Source organism: Schistocerca gregaria, chromosome 2, assembly GCF_023897955.1.
Source record: "Schistocerca gregaria isolate iqSchGreg1 chromosome 2, iqSchGreg1.2, whole genome shotgun sequence".
NCBI lineage: Eukaryota > Metazoa > Arthropoda > Insecta > Orthoptera > Acrididae > Schistocerca > Schistocerca gregaria.
This window is the reverse complement of record NC_064921.1, coordinates 431,978,694-431,998,853: the sequence shown is the minus strand read 5'-3', so window position 1 is coordinate 431,998,853 and position 20,160 is coordinate 431,978,694. Positions and strand designations below refer to the sequence as shown.

The 20,160-nt window shown below is 40.6% G+C and overlaps 1 protein-coding gene across 8 annotated transcripts in view; it reads left to right on the top strand.

Moving 5' to 3' along the window:
- Positions 1 to 20,160, top strand: part of LOC126324633 (unconventional myosin-XV) — a 921,967-nt gene that overhangs the window by 857,389 nt on the left and 44,418 nt on the right. For all 8 annotated transcript variants that reach the window (XM_049995079.1, XM_049995082.1, XM_049995077.1 and 5 more), the window contains one exon: positions 15,047 to 15,405. In XM_049995079.1, coding sequence (XP_049851036.1) covers positions 15,047 to 15,405 — 359 coding nt within the window. The remainder of the gene's footprint in view (positions 1 to 15,046; positions 15,406 to 20,160) is intronic.

Genomic DNA, 20,160 nt, shown 5'->3' with positions numbered 1-20,160 from the left:
AATCAGTGGTGTGAACTTCCGAATCAGGAGGAACAAAGAAGCTGTTTCTTTCTTCTCTTGCGCTCTTCTCTGTAGTCTCGGTGATTTTAACACGGCTTGCGCCTTAAGAGGTGAAAGCTGTGCCGCGTCTCGTCGCTAATGCTTCCCTTTTCTGGCAGTGTTTTATCAAGAGGACTGTCCATGTCCGCTCAGGTGACAATTTGATTGACGGAGACGTGGGACACAGCGTCAACAAGGTTTGAGAATCGATGCTAGCGAGCTGCTTTTCGCCACCTGTCAACAGCGTAACCCATTGTCATGGTGCTGGAACTGAGGAACATTGCCTGGCGCTTGCACAATTTTTTTCGCCATGGCAGTTAACATCCTGCTGATGTCTATTTCAAGATGACAGGCAAGTACTTATTGCGGTTTTAACAACATTAACTTACGCCACCTCAGAGACCCTTCCATACATCCTTAAAAATACCATTCCTACAGAGTTAAGAAGTACGTTTGTATTTGTGGCATAGTATGACCAGCGCATGAATACTTTAATGATTAAAATTCGCTGACGCAATCTTTAATCACGCACGCACTATGTTTTGAATGTCGTTGCCAGTTGAAAATTTCTGTATGTTATTTACTGATGATAATTTAGTGTCGACGCTAGCGGGAACCTTCAACTCTCCAATCTAGATTTTTTCCCCCTTGCTTCAGTACTGAAACTTAACATAATGTCGCATTCCGATATAGTACTGGGGTGCATGTTCAAATCTTGCTCTCCATCACGGAAATATGGTGCTATGACATTTGTACAGATAATCATCTTACTCAGTACCTCGGCCTTTAAAAAGTGTCGCTAGGACTTTATCGACAGAAAATCGTGATTTCACCTTCGATGAAGCTGATTCGGCTTTGGAAATCGAACTGCTTTCACAACCACTGGGTTTCCCATTCTGTGAGTTGATGATGTTTGGTGCTTTAACTTATTTGAGACGTACAAACTGTTTATCCAGACGTAAGACAACTTGCAGGCCCTCTTGGGCACTTGAAGTGAAAGTAACAGCACGTAAAAGGAAAAGTTACTAAGCGGAGGAATAATAAGGCAACAGCATGTTGCCAATACCAACCGCATAGGCTGTAGAGTTTCCACATAAATGAGCCTCGAAGAACAACACCCCGTGTAAAAAATTCCTCTATACAGGGTGTCACAGGAGGAATGGTCTATATTCAGAGAAATGACGGGAATGATCAAAGGAAGAAAACGGGCTATTAGACATTGGTTCTAAAAGGCACAGCTTAAGAGCTAAAAGCACTTGTTCAGAAGAAGAGATGTGTTTCACAGTAGCCACAAGGAACAAGTGCACGTAGCTCTTAAAGTACACTCTTAACAGTTCATGACTACTGGATATTTTTTCTTGTTTTGTTCCGTTTTGATTTCTTTCAAAATATGGAAAGCGAAGAAGAAATTTGTTTCACAGTATTGGAGGAGAACAAGTGCTCATAGCTCTTAAGATATCCATTTAGGAGCCCATGTTTACCAGACATTTTTGTTTCGAATGGTCATTCCCGTTATATCCCTGAATATCGACTGTTCCTCCTGGGATACCCTGTATGTTTGATCGATCCTCCTTTTTATTCACAAGCCGGCCATCGGCTTCAGAGAAGTAATTTGCCAGCGGACTTAAATTGCGCTAGCACTGTGTTGTTATGGTGCGGCCAGTTTTCGATCCTCCTACAGCCTATCGTCCAGTTGTAAATACTTCTGTTAATATGTGCTGTGGTATCCACTAGACTAACGAGAGGTGACCTCCGCCCGTGGCAGGTGGTAATAATCCCAGTTGGGTGTCACTGTGAAGCAATATGGCGCGACGAATGGCATCCAGTCCGCCCAGCATTGTTCAGACGCGTGGGCACTGGCTGCGTGGACATCCTTCGCCTGATCCTGCGCTGGGTGGGGACCTGCATTGCTGCGGACAGAGCCAGTATCAGGCTGTCCGTGGGCCTTGTGTCTTCAAAGAGCGGACACTGTTGAAGATCCACAGCTATACAAAATAATTCGAAACTTATTCGCTGATTGCGAATTCTTTGACATCAGCTGTATTAGGTATAGATATACTACTCACTAGTGACGAATTTAGTGGACTTCGGTATAAGGGTGCAGGCACTGTGACAATGAAGGTTTGGATCGGTTCGGGGAGAGTTCACGGATAGCCGAAGCCGTTAAGGCGACAGCCAGTGACAAGCGGGAAATCTGCGTTCGAGGCCAAGTCCGGCACAAATTTTCATATGTCGCCACTGGACAGTATATCTGTTGCCAATACAGCTGTTGTTAAGGAATTCGCAATCTGCTAATAAATTTCCATGTCAGTGGGACGTTCTTTCCCCCGCAAGTGAAGAGCTAGCGGTCATCCGCTATAACGTCCGAGACAGTAGTTTTTGTGTATTCATAACAATACAAATTAAAAGGTAACAAAACAGTCAGCAGCTTCTGTACTTAGGCGAAATCGCAGAGCCTTTAATGGCGACCGTGTGAAGGTAGAAAGTTGTGAACCGTAGTTGTAGGTTGATTTTAGACTTAACCATTTTGAAATTACTTCCATTAAATCGTCCCGGTCTTTACTTCTTGGGCGTAGTTCATCTAGGACGCAAGCGCGATATCATAATAAGGAAATTAATAAACAATTTGTTAATCTTAATTAATTTAGTACGGTTACGAACCACGCGGATCCGATTTAACTACATAACTTCCTCTTCAGCGTTGCTTACATTTTGTGAACGAAAAATTCCCATGTGAAAGAACACAGTTTTATTTGGCCGAAGACACAATTGCATTATAATCCGTGTGCTTCCCGTCGTCTCGCAGCATTAGATTCGATTCTCTTCCTTTGTGAAACGGTATAACCGGCCGCTCTGGCCGAGCGGTTCTAGGCGCTTCAGTCCGGAACCGCGCTGCTGCTATGGTCGCAGGTTCGAATCCTGCCTCGGGTATGGATGTGTGTGATGTGCTTAGGTTAGTTAGGTTTAAGTAGTTCTAAGTCTAGGGGACTGGTGGCCTCAAATGTTAAGTCTTATAGTGCTTAGACCATTTAGATAGTGAATTATGGTGTGCATAACTAATATGCTGGACCATAATGTGCTAATGGCTGCACGATATAGAGAATGTTACAACCCGGTCGCCTGGCACTCATGACTTGGTCATGATCATATGCTCTGGGAGGACGTGTATTGCCCATGCTGTGAGCGACATCGAATTAAATGTTCGTCTGTACCCCATTTATGTGTCGCGCCGAACTATCACATTCTGCGAAACAATACTTACCTCCCTTCCTACAACATGACAGATATCCGCGTTGTTGTTGTCGATCTGGTCTTCACTCTGAAGGCTGATTTGATGCGGCGCTCCATGCTACTCAGTCCTGTGCAAGCCTCATGATCTAGTAACAGCTCAACCCTACTTCCGTGTAAACTTGTTTGCCGTATTCATCGACTGGTGTTTTCTAAAATCATCCTCCCCGCTTCGCTTCATAGCCGAACTATTTCTTGATGCCTCAGGATGTCCCTTCTTTAAGTCAAGTTTTGCCATAAATTTCATTTTTTTCCCAGTTCAGTACAATACTTCGATAAACGCAAACAAGAAGACTCGAACTGTTAGTCCACTAACAACAAATCCCTTGATCATGGCGTTGAATGTGCCCATCAAGTGCACAATGTAGTTCTCGTCCGACTACCAGGATGGTAGCAAAGCTGAAATAAAAGAGATATAATCCTTTGATAAAGATTCGACTATAGTTACCGAGCGAGAGATATTGAAGTCATGTTCAGAAGTAGTGACATTCAAATCCTCTTCTGGACACCCATAATTGGTTTCCCAATGTTCAGGAGAACGCGGATATACGTTTCTAGAAATCTACTGAACATATTCGTGCTGTTTGCAGTGTTTGAAGGAACATTGTGTTTACCATGTAAATTCCGTATCACAAGTAAAGGCAAAAAAATCATAATCTTCTTCGATGTGTAATTTATTTGTGTTCGTCCGCGTTGTAAATACTCGTAGAATTAAAGGACTTAAGATAAAGTCTGCATGCAATTCCCGAGCGACGAACAAGGAAAGAGAGAGAGAGAGAGAGAGAGAGAGAGAGAGAGAGTGTGTGTGTGTGTGTGTGTGTGAGAGAGAGAGAGAGAGAGAGAGAGAGAGAGAGAGAAACAGATATGTGAGACACTCACGCACATGTAACAAGAAATGCCAGTGCTGTCGCATCGTCCTTCGTCCTCGTGCGTCTGGAATACTCGGCGTGCTCCAATGACCGGTTTTTTCCCTTGTCTGTTTGTGCGCAGTGGCACACAGCTCACAAACGACGTCATTTGTCGTCGTAATAGACGGGAAATTGTAATTGGTGAACGGCACGAAAGGTCGCGGCGGCATTCGACTAATTGTAATCGGTAGAAGCTGATGAGCGAGACCGTTAGGTGCCGGCATTTTTTCCTGTGGCCGTCGTTCGCCATTTAACGCTTACGTCTGCGCTTGCTGCTGTAACCATCGTCGCGGAGATCCTGTTGCACCTTCTCACGGTCATATTTACACCTTGACGGTGACATTCCGCCTTACGGTTAGTTTACGTTCATTATTTCGACTGTAGTTAGACCGTCTCCATGGTTTTATACTTAGCGTCAGTGGTTACTAATGCTGATGTCCTGGGGTCGGTTCCTTTTCACCGTATAAGCATTCTGTTGGAAGTCGTAGGTCAGAGTCTACATAGTTTCATGGGAAGAAGTGAGAAGCTACTTGAGCAAGCAATGACTATAATAAGCATGCCGCCGAAGTAGCGTCGAGTTGCAAGCATCCGCGTTTAGAAGCGCAGCTTCTTTGTGTGTTAGAATCAGAATCTACATTACATCTACATCCATACGCCGCAAGCCACCTGACGGTGCGTGGCGGAGGGTACCTTGAGTACCTCTATCGGTTCAGATTCAATTGCCATTCCCTCCACCGTGCGTCAATTCGTTGCAGATCCTCCTGCATTTCAGTACAATTTTCCATTTTTACAACCTCTCGATATACTAGAGCATCATCCGCAAAAAGCCTCAGTGAACTTCCGATGTTATCCACAAGATCATTTATATATATTGTGAATAGCAACGGTCCTACGACATTCCCCTGCGGCACACCTGAAATCACTCTTACTTCGGAAGACTTCTCTCCATTGAGAATGACATGCTCCTTTCTGTTATCTAGGAACTCTTCAATCGAATCACACAATTGGTCTGATAGTCCATATGCTCTTACTTTGTTCATTAAACGACTGTGGGGAACTGTGTCAAACGCCTTGCGGAAGTCAAGAAACACGGTATCTACCTGGGAACCCGTGTCTATTGCCCCCTGAGTCTCGTGGACGAATAGCGCGAGCTGGATTTCACACGATCGTCTTGTTCGAAACCCATGCTGATTCCTACAGAGTAGATTTCTAGTCTCCAGAAAAGTCATAATACTCGAACATAACACGCGTTCCAAAATTCTACAACTGGTCGACGTTAGAGATATATATAGGTCTATAGTTCTGCACATCTGTTCGATGTCCCTTCTTGAAAAGTTCCTTCGCGTACTCTTTGTAAAATCGAACTGGTATCCCATCAGGTCCAGAGGCCTTTCGTCTTTTGAGCGATTTCAATTGTTTTTCTATCCCTCTGTCACCTATTTCGATATCTACCATTTTGTCATCTGTGCAGTGCAGTCTTCCTCTGTGAATCCGGTAGTCGCGTGGAGTGATTGCTATTTATTTGTTTCGGCGTTTTAGGAATTGTACTGCGCGTTCGTCGATAGAATTGACCAAATGTGCATAATGCATACTGGAATCACCATTCTAACTTGAAACGAGGCCATTTTGTTTAAGACCGATTATTTGAAGCGAGTGTATCAAAGAGTACCAGTGTGTCAGGTGAGACTGCGGAGGTACACCAGGGGACGGCCTACACGATTCATGCCATTACGATGTCAGCAAGTAGCCATTAACCAGAAGGGTGAAATCTGAGTTTCTACCGGCGTATAAAATGTTCAGATAACAGAATGGCCGAGTGAAGTTTTCGACAATCGCAGACATTTGGACAGGTGTACACCCTATCATTTTCAGGGCACAAATGCATCAAGGAGCTCTGTGTGAGGGAATTTAAAACCACAGTATCCAGAGCATATCCGGAAAACACACACGCACGCACAAAATTGCGCGTTCTGTAAACACTAGCGGCACCACAAAACCAAAGACGAGCGTTCTCAGAAGTTATGGATAGTGAATATTAATAACCAACAGGTGATGTAGCATTAACTTTCTTCCACTGTTTTTTGACAAGGGAGAGATCAGGTTTCTATGCAGAATTTCAACAAAAACGTCTGTTTCTATGTGTAAGATCACTTGCTAATTTAATTTCAACTGCTACCTTAGTAACATTACCGTCATAGCTGGAGGTGCGTGCCGGAATCCAAGTGTTGTTATATTACATTGAATGACCTCTGACAGTACATCGGCGGTTGTCGAAGATGTCACCCAGCTGCATTCCCGTAAGGTATTTGAAGCGAAGATTGGTCTGAATACCACCGTGCTTTACTGGATGTAGTCCTATTAGATGCGGTAAGCCCTTGTCTTCCTCCGACTTTTCAACTTGCATATTACAGAGGCAGCTACAGTTTAATGTGGGCTAGGAATCACGATAATATGGAACGAAAACTATTTGTAACAGAGAACGCCGAACATTACGGGGAATCCTGATATAGAGCTAAATGTGACACGAGAGACGTGATATCTGAAGTCAAGCTACGTTCATAGTTCTATGCAAGCTCTAGGACCTCCGCAGTCGAATGGGAATTACAAATCTGTGTCACCACGTTAACAACGTAACGTAGAATAGCGATGACGGAAAAAGAGTTAACATGCACGAGTGAATCATCATTAGGCTTGGTCCCAACTGCAAATCTGTCTTAAGTAGGTTCCTGAGTACCTTCTTTCAACCGTTCAGCATATTCGATATTTCAGAAGCCACTGTTTCACGGAGTTCCCTTGGTCAAGTTATTGCTCTACAACAACCAGTTACGGTCAAAAATTTTAGACGCCTAAATAGGTGCTACAGTGCATATGCTGTTTCCTAATAAAGTCGCCGTCAGTTTATATGAAATTGCGAGAATCCAATATATTCGAGTTAGTTCTGTCCAGACGTGATTTGATAAATTGCTGAACTCACAGCTCCCTTCCACTGTTCAATCGCCGGAGTAGGGGACTGTGGGACACCTATCATTTCGGTAGTGATTTCATCAGCCGCCATCGCTAGCGGAACAAGTGCTGATAAGTGATTGATACACGAATAATGAAACTTCGGAATAAACGTTATTAATAAGGCGGCAGGCAGTGTCAGAGCTGGAACACAGCTGCGATTTTCCCGCACTGCATGCATCCAAGGCGTCAATAGTTTTCGGAGGAATTCAATTTTTAGAGTGTATTCATTTTCAGACAATTATTTGCTTGCATGAATTTCGAGAAGTGTGTTCATAATGGGAGACTGCTCTCCAAGCTAGTATGTTCTGTGCAAGCCTCTTCAACTCTGCATAACCACCGCAAACTATATCCACGTGAATTAAGCGTTGACCTTCCTGTACAATGTTTTCCTTCCTGCCATTCCCCCCATTACCACACTGACGATTCCTTGATAGTTCTTAAAATTTGCCCTATCAACCGATCTTTGCTTTTAATCAAATTGCGCCTTTTTTTATTCCGAATTCGATTCACTAGCACCTCATTAGTTATTCGATATACTCATCTCATCTTCTGCATACATCTGTAGCACCACATTTCAAAAACTTCATTTATCTTCTATTTGAACTCTTAATCGTCCACGGTTCACTTCCGAACATATTTCTTGTGTATGCTATTCTGCAGCTTCAACAAATTGTGTGAAAAGCAGATGGGTGTAATAATAATTTACGAGAGCTGGGTACTGAATGTTATTTTTCACGTATGAACTACTTTTCCTTTGTCAGATTTGTGCTTGACTATTACAATATCGATACTGTTGTCGCAAGTATTTGGCTGTTTTGAAGAAGCTTGCACAGGATAGAGTAACATAGAGAGCTGCATCAAACCAGTCTCAGGACTGAAGACCACAACAAGAACAACAACCTAATACATCGCGATTTCCGCATAAATTTCTGCTATTGAACAAACTAATTTCATTAACGACGCACAGGAGATTACGACTGGCTACGACATCCGATTACTGATTCGTCGTGTATGTTTCCCCTCATTCTTCATGAGAACCGTTACCAACAATACAACATACAACAGAAATGCCGCGAACACTGTAAGTGCAGTTTTATCTTCGGTTTTAGATTACTCGTCACTATCGTGCTCAGAGATCTGCTATGTAACACGACAGGATAGGCATAGTTTTTCTCTATTTAAATAGTATAGTTTAATCTTCAACAGTGAATGGTAACGGACGAAATAAAATCATCAACCAGCTGCGGAATTTGGCACAGTTATTATGCAAATTTGAAACTCTCAGTTATTTGTTATGTGAATAGTACGTGTAATAGAAAATCTTTCAAATAGTATGGCTGAAGTGATGCTGCGTGCCCGTTGCCCTGAACGATAGCGAGAACACCGTAGGGTACTTCGGAACGGGAACGGCGAAAATACTGACGGTGAATAAACTAATGTCGGTAATGAAGTTAATAGTTACATCAGTAATTTACCTACATGGTAATATAAAAAATATGTATAAGAATGGCCGTATTGTGAACAGTTTTTGCAAATGGCTAATATGACACGATTTTTTCTGTATTGTATTGCTCTCTCTTTTTGTCCCCACAAAATGAAGGGTGCGGCTTGTATTTGGGGCTATACGGTGATTTTCAGTTCCACCTGATTACAGCAAAATGATGGCCTGAAACGTGACGCGGGAAGAAAAACAGATTCATGCACGATATTTATGGCTTTGAAGTTACGGGTGCTGCCTGACATGTCGCGTATCTCGCGAAGAGGGTCATTAAAGCAGTTGGTTCCTGGTAAGCTACAGCTACGGCCGCGTAGTCGGGCCGGCTCGGCCGCCTGCACTCCGACTGCTGAGAACGCGGTAGAAAGCTGTCAGCGTCTCGGTTGTGACAGCCTCCTGCTGTGGCAACCCTCCGAAACTGAAGAGATGGGCAGCCACTTTTACGTGTCATCGCTGGCGGCCCAGCACCCAGCCGTTCCGTCCCACTCGACGTCGCATCGGGTTCTCGTAACATGAGATACTTAGAGCTGAAGTGAGAATATGTGGCACGTTTTCAACTAGATTAAATGAACTGTACTTAACTGGGAAAAAATCCAGTGTCATTACATTCCGAAGGCTATAATATGACTGATGAAAAATGCGAGGGTGTGCCGAAAAATAATGCCTCCGATTATGTCGGTGCCTGAGAAAAAGCTTGCTGGAATCGAGTTTCGAGTCTGAAGAGTTTGTCCACACGTCCTTCAGCATGGCAATGCCGGACCGTAGAGGAGCACTGCGACATCTGCAACAATCTGACGCCCCTGGTTCACCGTCAGCGATCATCCTCCATTCAGCCACAACTTCGCCCCATCCGATTTTCATCAGTTTCCGAAACTTAAAAGAACATCTTCAAGAACTTCACTTTGACAGTGATGAAGCCGGGGCAAGCAAATATGCGGTTGTGGCTCCGTCAACAGACATTCTACAATGGCGGTACCAACAAACTGGTCTCTTGGTGGGGTAAATGTGCTCATAACCAGGGTGATTATGTTGAGGAATAAATATATAAAAGTGAAGAATAAAGATGTAGAACGTTAATAACATTCATTTAAAGCTTTTAGAGTTTCCACTTAGGAAATTCGGAGGCATTACTTTTCAGCATGCCCTCTTATGTTGGCCAAAACAATTAGTCTATCAGGACATACATCAAACACAGGAAGATATACTCCCATAAACTACACAATATGCAGGAGTTATGTTATACATATTATGTAATGCTGACATGTAGATCTCATAATTTTTCACTCGAAAGGAATAGTTCAGAGACAGGCAAACATACAGTAATTATTGCCAACGATTGAAACTGTGTAGACAGAGAAGTTGGGCACCTGTTCACACCTCCCACAGCATTAACATGCAGCCTGCTAGCATGTGAGACAGAATGGTGAGCCAGACCTGTATTGATACGCTTGGTGGATTAATGACTGTGGGCTTGTATGCTGGCCTGCCTGAGTGTAGTTTTTAGGGTGATACTCAATTTCCACACAAGAGGATATAATAACAAGTAATTAAAATCGAGTAAAACACAAAATAAAGTATATGTGATCCACAGAGATAGGTGCACACAACTTCTCTCCCCTAGATTACCTTGATGAATGTGGCGTCAGGAAAGGCGTCCAATCACAGAGTTAAATAATAAAATAAAATTTTCTGAATTCTGAAAAAAGTGGATGCTGTTCCAGATGGTATAAACGCTAGGATTAGAAGAAAGATTTTCTGTATTGGATAGCAAAAAGTTGTGTCTATCAGGAACCATAATACAGCATAGTGAAATATTTTGTAACATGTAGGCTGTTGGTAATCTATTTCTTCCCTATAACCATTTTGCAAATGTGCAAGTCCATCAAAGTGTGCAGGAGAAGTTCTATCTAGTTTAGAGCGTAGGAGAGAGATACTAGCTGAATTAAAGCAGTGAAGGCAGGTCATGAGTTGTGCCTGAATGGAGGAGCTGATAGGATTTTGCCTGTGAAAGAAATTCTAATACAATATAACCTCCAAATATGAGGCACCACTTCACACAATTGTATTGAGAGTTTTCCAAACTACTAGTTGAAAATTAGAGGACTTAAGTTTCCTATTCAGGAGAAGCATGATGTGCTTGGAGTAACAAAAAAGAATATACAGGTCAAAATAAGGCTATTTGAATCAGAAAGATAAGAGAGTGCAAGTGAATGGTCAACAATGACTGGGAGAGCGGTGTGCTGACCCCAAACCCCACAATGCTGCATCCAATGACTCCATTGTTAGAGGATGATATGGCGTTCGGTTGGGCCCTATTGACCTATCTAGAACATGAACTTTACCTTAACAAGAGGTGTGGTGGCAATTAGCTTTGAATTTGTGTGGGAATGGCTACATAGGGCTAGATAAAGACGATGGTCCAAAATAGTAGCTAGAATAAGGATAATTCAGAATATACAATATCACTGAAACAGGAAGGGGAAAAAAATTTACAAACTAAGGAAAAGTTTTGGAGGAAAAACGAAAAAGTAAAATAAATCTTGCAGCTCTAAGGAAGGGGGGAGTTAGACTGACAAAGGGGAATGTAATGCAGTGAGGCTCAAAAATTCAAACAGCATGGAATCAAGTTATTGAAAAGTAAATTATTCATAATGGGAGTCAAAATATTTAATATCACACAGTACTTATAATTAAAAATACTACAAGTGCATTAAATGCAGTATATATATATATATATTTATTTAAACTGCTTTATGGTTATAGTAAGTACATAAAACAAGAACACTGTGCTATTACCAATCTATAAGAAAACTGACAGTGGCCTTTTGCTTCTGATCCACCTCCACATGGATTCAGTGTCTTTAAAATGTATAATGAGTAGCAAATTTGTTCTGTTACTACTACGTAGTAGTCCAGATTCAACAGAGCAGTACCTCTGTTGGTACATGTTTTAATATTCATTTATATATCTTGGACAGGTGAAATCATCTCCCTCATTCTCTCCATCATTATTGTTCTTGTTTCAAGTCTATTCATAATGCATCAGCATCATGGTCTCTTGGCTGTTTATAGGCTGTCTTTCACTTCTGAATGACAGCTGGTTGATCAATGTTCCTGAGTGCAGATGATGCCAAAGGGCTCAGATGAAAGACAGCTGACAATATAAGGCTTATTTCCATGTTCAGTTTCAGGTGTGATATATTGCCCTATCATTTCATGAATGTTGAAAGACAAGAGTACTTGATAGAGCATTGTCATATACAATAACAGGGTTACTAGACATGGAAGTTATATGAGATTGCGTGTTAATAATTAGCACAGTGGCTGATATTCAAGGGCCTGAAAAAGGACAGTACTTATTGTTACTATTCATACTGACAGTTTTTCTTCTCAAATACTTTACAGACAAATAAATACTTTAGGAGTAAAGCTTTGAGTTGGTGACAGGCATGCACTAAAAAGAAAGAAAACTTGCTAGCTTTCAGAATGATATCCTTTCTCAAACTAGGGTACACTAGAGTCTCTCTCTCTCTCTCTCTCTCTCTGTCTTGAAATTAATAATTGACAAATTATGAGTACTGACACAGAAAGACAAGTTATTCTGAACATTAAATTGCAGGAATGAGAAAAGCTATATTTTAACATGCATGATTACATAAGATGGTGCATAAGTGTATGATCTCGAGGTAACACCGCGGAGTATATAACACACTGTTATTGTGGTCTGTTATACTCTGTGTGGAATACTTTTCCACACTCGCATGCACATACAAAATTTATTGCTCTTATATCCTCAACAAAAATCAAAGATTCTGTGAGGGCGAAATAAATGAAGGTAATGAATGAGGGAGATAAACTTTTGTTGTTTCCATTTACAGAAACTTTTCTTGAAATACATGGATTAAAGTTTTGAAGTACATGAAATCACCTTATAACTGTAATTAGATATGTCTCTCAGACATGAGATTAAAATGAAAGGGGATATTAAATATATGTGAAACTAAGAAAATACCACATTTTGACCTTAAAGTCATCTAATTGACACTTTGTGGCATTGTGTTGTTTACATCATTCTCACAAAAAGTATTATTTCTGTTCGTTTATTAACTGCAGGTGACAATATTAAGTAGGCCTGCAGTGTGGACATACATATTTGAGGAGTGGGTTACTGCACAAATGTGATACAGTTTGTCTGACATATGTTACAGAAATAATACTTGAGTCTCAAAAGAAAGAAATAGTTTTTTTAAACTGTTGTATCAGGGAGAAAGAAAGGTTTGCTTGAGATGCAAGATTTTGCAGCTCAGCACACATTGATGAGCACTTTTTGGTTTGATGGGATATTCGTAGCTAATTTCTGACAGTATTTTAAAATCAAATCACTGTTGTTATTAAATTCCAATCCAGTCTGTCACAATGTATATTCTTAGCTGATCAAACAGTATGAAAACAAAAATCACACAATAGCTGTATTTCAGTCAGTTCTTATTTATTTTTCCTTCAAGCTACCGGTTTCAGCACTTCACTGGTGCTATCTTCAGGCCCATGTGCATTAGAATATCAACAAGTATGTAGTACAGTGTATGTCTGGTGTAAAACACAAAATAATAATACAGTTACAAAGCAAGACCAACAAAGGTTGTTACACTATACAAAATATAAAATAAGGGGATATATAGAATTAAATGTGCACACAAACAACACTACAACAGATCATGTTCGCATACTGGTTGGCATCAGTAAACTATCACATTACACATAAAAGACATCTAATAGAAACTACAAAAAGTATGAGATGTGACATAAACAATCAAAGGCATGAAATGATCATAAATCACACCACATATTAATAGAGGGCTGAGCTGCTTCTTTATTTCTGCTTCTTCTTCTTCTTTTTTAAAATACAGAATATAAGACACATCCAAGTCATGTGGTTAAAAAGGTATTGCTTCTAAAAATAAAACCACCCTCCACCATTAAAACATAACGTTACCGCTTATGAAGTGTATTGTAGTGGTAATCACCTATCACCCATGTATTATGTGCCACTCGCGAAAATAACTGAGTTAGCAGCCCAATATCAAAGATAACTTATTCAATGGCAAACCCAATACTACTCATACTATCATGCGAGGGGTGGTATACAGTGAATAGGCATGGAGGAACTCATAAACCTGAGTAGCATAAAATTTTATACCAAATCAGTAGTTTTACGCTAAGCATACCTTTAATGTCAAGTAACTGGAGAACAAATACTAGGAGGAGGAGGGGATTTGGGGGGGAGGGGGGGTAATGAGAATATCTGGTTATTATATTAATCAGAGAGGGAAATCACTATAATTAGCATATCTTGTGGAAAATGCAAAGTGTCATATGTTTTGTAGAAGCAACAATGATAATGAATTCAAGTGAAAACTGAACCTACGAGGTATGCACTTAACAGAATGGAGCTGTGGGGATGTTAAAGGATAAAGGTACATGGGGAGGAGGATATAAGAACAACCAACAAAAGTATACAAGGTAAACCCCCCCCCCACCCCCCCCCCACCCCCACACAGACACATGTTCCTTTATACTTTTCCTTCCCCACGTATTCATTATGTTAATTGCATACCTCATCACATCTCATATGTTTTTGTAGTTTCTATTAGATGTCTTTTGTGTGTAATATGTTAGTTTATTGATGGCATCCAGTGTGTGAACATGTCCTGTTATATTGTGGTTTTGTGTTCACATTTAAGACTTTATATCCCTTTATGTCTGTTTTGTGTAGTGTAGCAACCTTTGCTGGTCATGCTTTGTATATGTATTATTATTTTGTGTTTTACATCAGAAAAAACACTACATTGTATACTTGTTGATGTTCTAATGTACATGGGCTGGAGATTAAAGAAAAATTAAATAAGAACTGACTGAAATACAGCTGTTGTTTAGTTTCTGCTCTACATACTCTGTTTATTCCTGTGGATTTTAAGTGCAAAGCGAAACTAATTGCAGAGAAGAAAGACCAGAACTGTCAAATGACAGTAATATTTAGTGTTAATATAAGTGCAAACACTGTGAAGGTATCTGCAAACTGAAAATCTTTGACTTATACATTCAGATTTCCTTACATATTAACAAGGTCTCTTTTCAAACTCTGTTGTGATTGTGCATTAGAAGATTCTTCCTATATAGCATCCATTGTTTTTTCTGGTTACAATAAAACCTGTGTGTATGCTTCCAAATAAACAACTTACATTCTCTCAGCAGCAGTATGCAATGGTAATCTTGTGGCGCTTATGATTTCATTGTTTATTAATTGTTTTAGCTACACCAGAAACAGCAGCCTGTCATTTCGGCTGTGGATGGGTACCACCACCAGCAACAGCAGCAGCAGCAGACACAGGGTCAACATCAACAAGTATCACTGCAACAACACCAGCACCAACGCACCTCACCCCAACATGGAAGCCCAAGGCGTGCTATGTCACCACCTCCAGCTCACAACCATCTGGATGCATGGACTGGGCGGCCTCAGCATACAGGAACTGTGCTCACCACAGCACATGAGCTGTCACAGCAGCAGTACCAACAACAGCAACAACAACACACTCTTCCAAATCAGCACGATGGCAAGCACTCGTTGTTGCAGTTTGCAATGCTGCACTTTCGACAGAGTCCTGAGAAGTGAGTACAGTTTCCATGTTGGGTAATTTGCTTTGTCAGACTCGAAACATACTTTTTGTGTGTAGTGACAACACATAGAACAAAAACAGCTGGTTTTGAGCTGCCCTTTTGATACATATATGTATGGTGACTGGACTTTTGTCACCCCCATCCTTTACAAAACGATTCAAGGTTGTGCTCCATCTCTAGTGCTCTCATTGTTGATGGGGCTTTAAAACCTAACTACTTCCTTTGACTTTTATCACAGAATGTTGATTTTTAGAAATCTGTCACTTAATGAGATACTGTCCAACGTAAGTGAGCACAGTCATTTTACACAACAAGAATATTTCTCACTATATACAGTGTTCTATCCATGTCAAATATAAAATGTATACACATATTTTGTGGCAGGAAGTAATATTTGAGTCCACCGAATGAGAAGTACAATAAGATTCTCAGTGTTCAAGTGTTAGGTTCCTTCTTTAATTGCGTGATTGAATTATTGTAGTAAAATCCAATAGAATGGCAACTGAGAAGACCCAAATGAAAATCTGTGCTGTGATTCATATAAGGAAACTGGCAAATAAAATCATTTCAAAATTGTGATTCTGTGATTTGGTGTAAAAAAATTTTTAAAACAAGTTTGCCAATCTATGGCATAGTGAAAAAATGAAGAGATTGTGAGCTTAAAGTGAGATGTAAGGGGAATGTGAATATTAATGCCAGGCCATCTCTAGTGGTGAAATGTAAGAACATTAACTTAAAATTGTCCAGTAGACACACAACTCTATTCAGACAGTAACCAGAAATGTTGAAAACTGTGCTTGATCAATGCATAAAATTATTTATTATGAACTGAATAAAAAATCTGATAGCTCACTGTGTACCTTCTGCAGAAGGAGTAGTAAACCATTCCCAGAGATAATGTTGGAAGCTCCAGTAACAATTAATATAAATTTTCATGTGTCTTATAATAAATGTTATATTCACTGTTTAAGATCCAAAAATGAATAATCAAAGAAGCATTGCATACACTTCGGCACATTTTTCATCTGTGAAGATAATGTTAGCACTTGCTGTGATGGTTGTGTAGTTCTTCTAACAGGCTATGCATAGAAGTACACACAGAGAATAATGATACCGAGTTCGAGTCTCGGTCGGGCACACAGTTTTAATCTGCCAGGAAGTTTCATATCAGCGCACACTCCGCTGCAGAGTGAAAATCTCATTCTGGAATAATGATACCCATTGGTGAAATGACAAAAGGAATAAGAAAGACCACTTTGCACACTCAGTATGAAGGGATCTCATGTCAACATGTTGAAGTAGTTGTTTCAACAACCGCTGAGAGAAAAGGATGCAACCAGCTGCAGATTGTGGTGCACCTTGGAGCAAACAATGTCTATCCTCTGGTTGCCAACGTTATCCTCAGACCAGTCCAGTAACTGGCAGAAGAAGTTGAGAAAATCAGTCTTTCTCACATTATTTGAATAAAGCTTACAATCTGCACTATTGAATCAAGAAATTATTGTAGTCCCCTGATTCTGAATCAAATTGAAGGCTTCAATCAGAGACATTGAAGGTTCGGTAACAAGCTTGGCAATGAATTTCTAGACTTTGACCATAGGGTTGAGAGCTGTAGAATCTCCCTAAATGGTTCAGGGGAGTCCTACACATCAATACCTGACTGTATGCTGCATGCACACTCTCCATGCAATCCATATAATGGGTACTCCATAGTATCAGGGCGAAACCAAAAAAATGCCTGGTCTTCCTGCCCCACTGATGAAATTATTAAAATGTTACTGATCACTAACAAAGGATTTGCAATGAAGTGACAGAATTGGGAGCAGCGGAGTTGATGTAACACTAATACAGAAAGCTAGATAAAATCCAGTATTGTTGAAAGTGAGAGTTTGAGGTATATCTAAGTGTATATTGAAAGAATAACCTAAGGGGCAATGGAAATGGTATATTCATTGCAGCAGGCAAAAAACTCAATCCCACTGAGATAGAAACTGCAGCTGCATTTGAGATGATTTGAGCAAGACTCAGTATTAAGGGTGGGCATAAACTTAAAATTTGGTCCTTCAATCAGCCACCACACTCACCACCAGATGTAACCAAAACAGGCAGAGAAAACCTCAGCTCACCTGTACATATGTTCCCCAATCCCACCGAGACTACATCTACATCTACATCTACATCTACATGACTACTCTGCAATTCACATTCAAGTGCTTGGCAAAGGGTTCATCGAACCAAAATCATACTATCTCTCTACCATTCCACTCCCTAAATGCGTGCGGGAAAAACGAACACCTAAACCTTTCTGTTCGAGCTCTGATTTCTCGTATTTTATTTTGATGATCATTCCTACCTTTGTGGGTTGGGCTCAACAAAACATTTTCGCATTCGGAAGAGAAAGTTGGTGACTGAAATTTCGTAAAAAGATCTCGCCGTGACGAAAAACGTCTTTGCTGTAATGACTTCCATCCCAATTCGCGTATCGTATCTGCCACACTCTCGCCCCTATTACATGATAATACAAAACGAGCTGCCATTTTTTGCACCCTTTCCATGTCCTTCGTCAATCCCACCTGGTAAGGATCCAACACCGTGCAGCAATATTCCAACAGAGCACGAACGAGTGTAGTGTAAGCTGTTTGTTTAGTGGACTTGTTGCATCTTCTAAGTGTCCTGCCAATGAAACGCAACCTTTGGCTCGCCTTCCCCGCAATATTATCTATGTGGTCTTTCCAACTGAAGTTATTCGTAATTTTAACACCCAGGTTCTTAATTGAATTGACAGCCTTGAGAATTGTACTATTTATCGAGTAATCGAATTCCAACGGATTTCTTTTGGAACTCATGTGGATCACCTCACACTTTTCGTTATTTAGCGTCAACTGCCACACCACACAGCAATCTTTTCTAAATCACTTTGAAACTGATACTGGTCTTCGGATGACCTTACTAGACGGTAAATCACAGCATCATCTGCGAACAACCTAAGAGAACTGCTCAGATTGTCACCCAGGTCATTTATATAGATCAGGAACAGCAGAGGTCCCAGGACGCTTCCCTGGGGAACACCTGATATCACTTCAGTTTTACTCGATGATTTGCCGTCTATTACTACGAACTGCGACCTTCCCTCCAGGAAATCACGTATCCAGTCGCACAACTGAGACGATACCCCATAGGCCCGCAGCTTGATTAGAAGTCGCTTGTGAGGAACGGTGTCAAAAGCTTTCCGGAAATCTAGAAATACGGAATCAACTTGAGATCCCCTGTCGATAGCGGCCATTACTTTGTGCGAATAAAGAGCTAGCTGCGTTGCACAAGAGCGATGTTTTCTGAAACCATGCTGATTACGTATCAATAGATCATTTCCTTCGAGGTGATTCATAATGTTTAATACAGTATATGCTCCAAAACCCTACAGCAAACCGACGTCAATGATATAGGTCTGTAGTTAGATGGATTACTCCTACTACCCTTCTTGAACACTGGTGCGACCTGCGCAATTTTCCAATCTGTAGGTACAGATCTATCGGTGAGCGAGCGGTTGTATATGAGTGTGTGAGACTTTAGTCATCCAACCATCAGTTTAGATATTATTCCCCTTCTCTAAGAAATACTTAGAACAGAATGTTCAGAAGCACTCCCATAAAGAAAATATATTACATATAATGGCAACAAAAAGACTTAACCTCTAAAGTTATGCCCACGTTGAAACTAGTATCATTTATCATTAGACATAGGCAGAATGTCATATCTCAAGGACAAACTCAAAATCCTTAGCTCTGGTCAGGACCACATAGAATCATTGTGATCCATGTTTTTATGCACCTAGTAGAACAATTCATGACTGGTGTGACACACTGTGGTATAAAACCTCTGTCAAGATACTTCCATAGAAACACTGACTACTGGATTATAGTTGTAATAGAAAGTATAGGGCCAGAGGAAGAGAGATGCTCAACAAAATACATATGGCTGTCAAAAGGGCAGTGTGGGAAGCCTTCGGCCACTACTGTAGCAGAAAGTTATTGATAGATCTCTCACAAAATCGAAAGAAATTGTCGTAATGTATGAAGACTGTGAGAGGCACTGAAGTTAAGTATCCAACACGAACCGAAATTGAAGGTAGCAAAACAGGTGCAGAAACACTGAACACTTTCATCTTATGTTCCTTACAAAGGGAACACCACAAATACTGCTGCAGTTTAATTCTTGCTCCAATGCAAAGATAAATGATACAGATCTTCGTGTCAGCCGCATTAAGCAAAACAGCTGAAATTGAGCAAGGCCTTAGGGCCCTATGGAAACTCTGTCAGATTCTAGACAGAATTTGCGTCTGAGTTAGCCCCTTTCTTAATCGCAGTATACTGTAAATCTCTCAAACAAAAAAAATGTCGAGTGATTAGGAGAAATCAAAGATCATGCACAGCTACTAAAGCATACCAGAAATGTCCACAAAACTACCAAGCCATATCATTGACATCCATCCACTGTAGAATCTTAGAACATATTCTGAGTTCAAACACAATGTGCTGTGAGTTACGTCCCCAATGCCCAATCTGCACATTTTCTGAAAACATTGGTTAAGCAAAACTCAACTTATGCTTTTACCTCTAGACATTTTGAAAGTCATGAATTAAGAAAATCAGGTGGTTACAGGATTTCTTAGCTTCCAAAATGCATTTGGCTCATTACCACACCACACTTTACACAAGTATTTATAAGAGTATGATCATTAGGTATCAT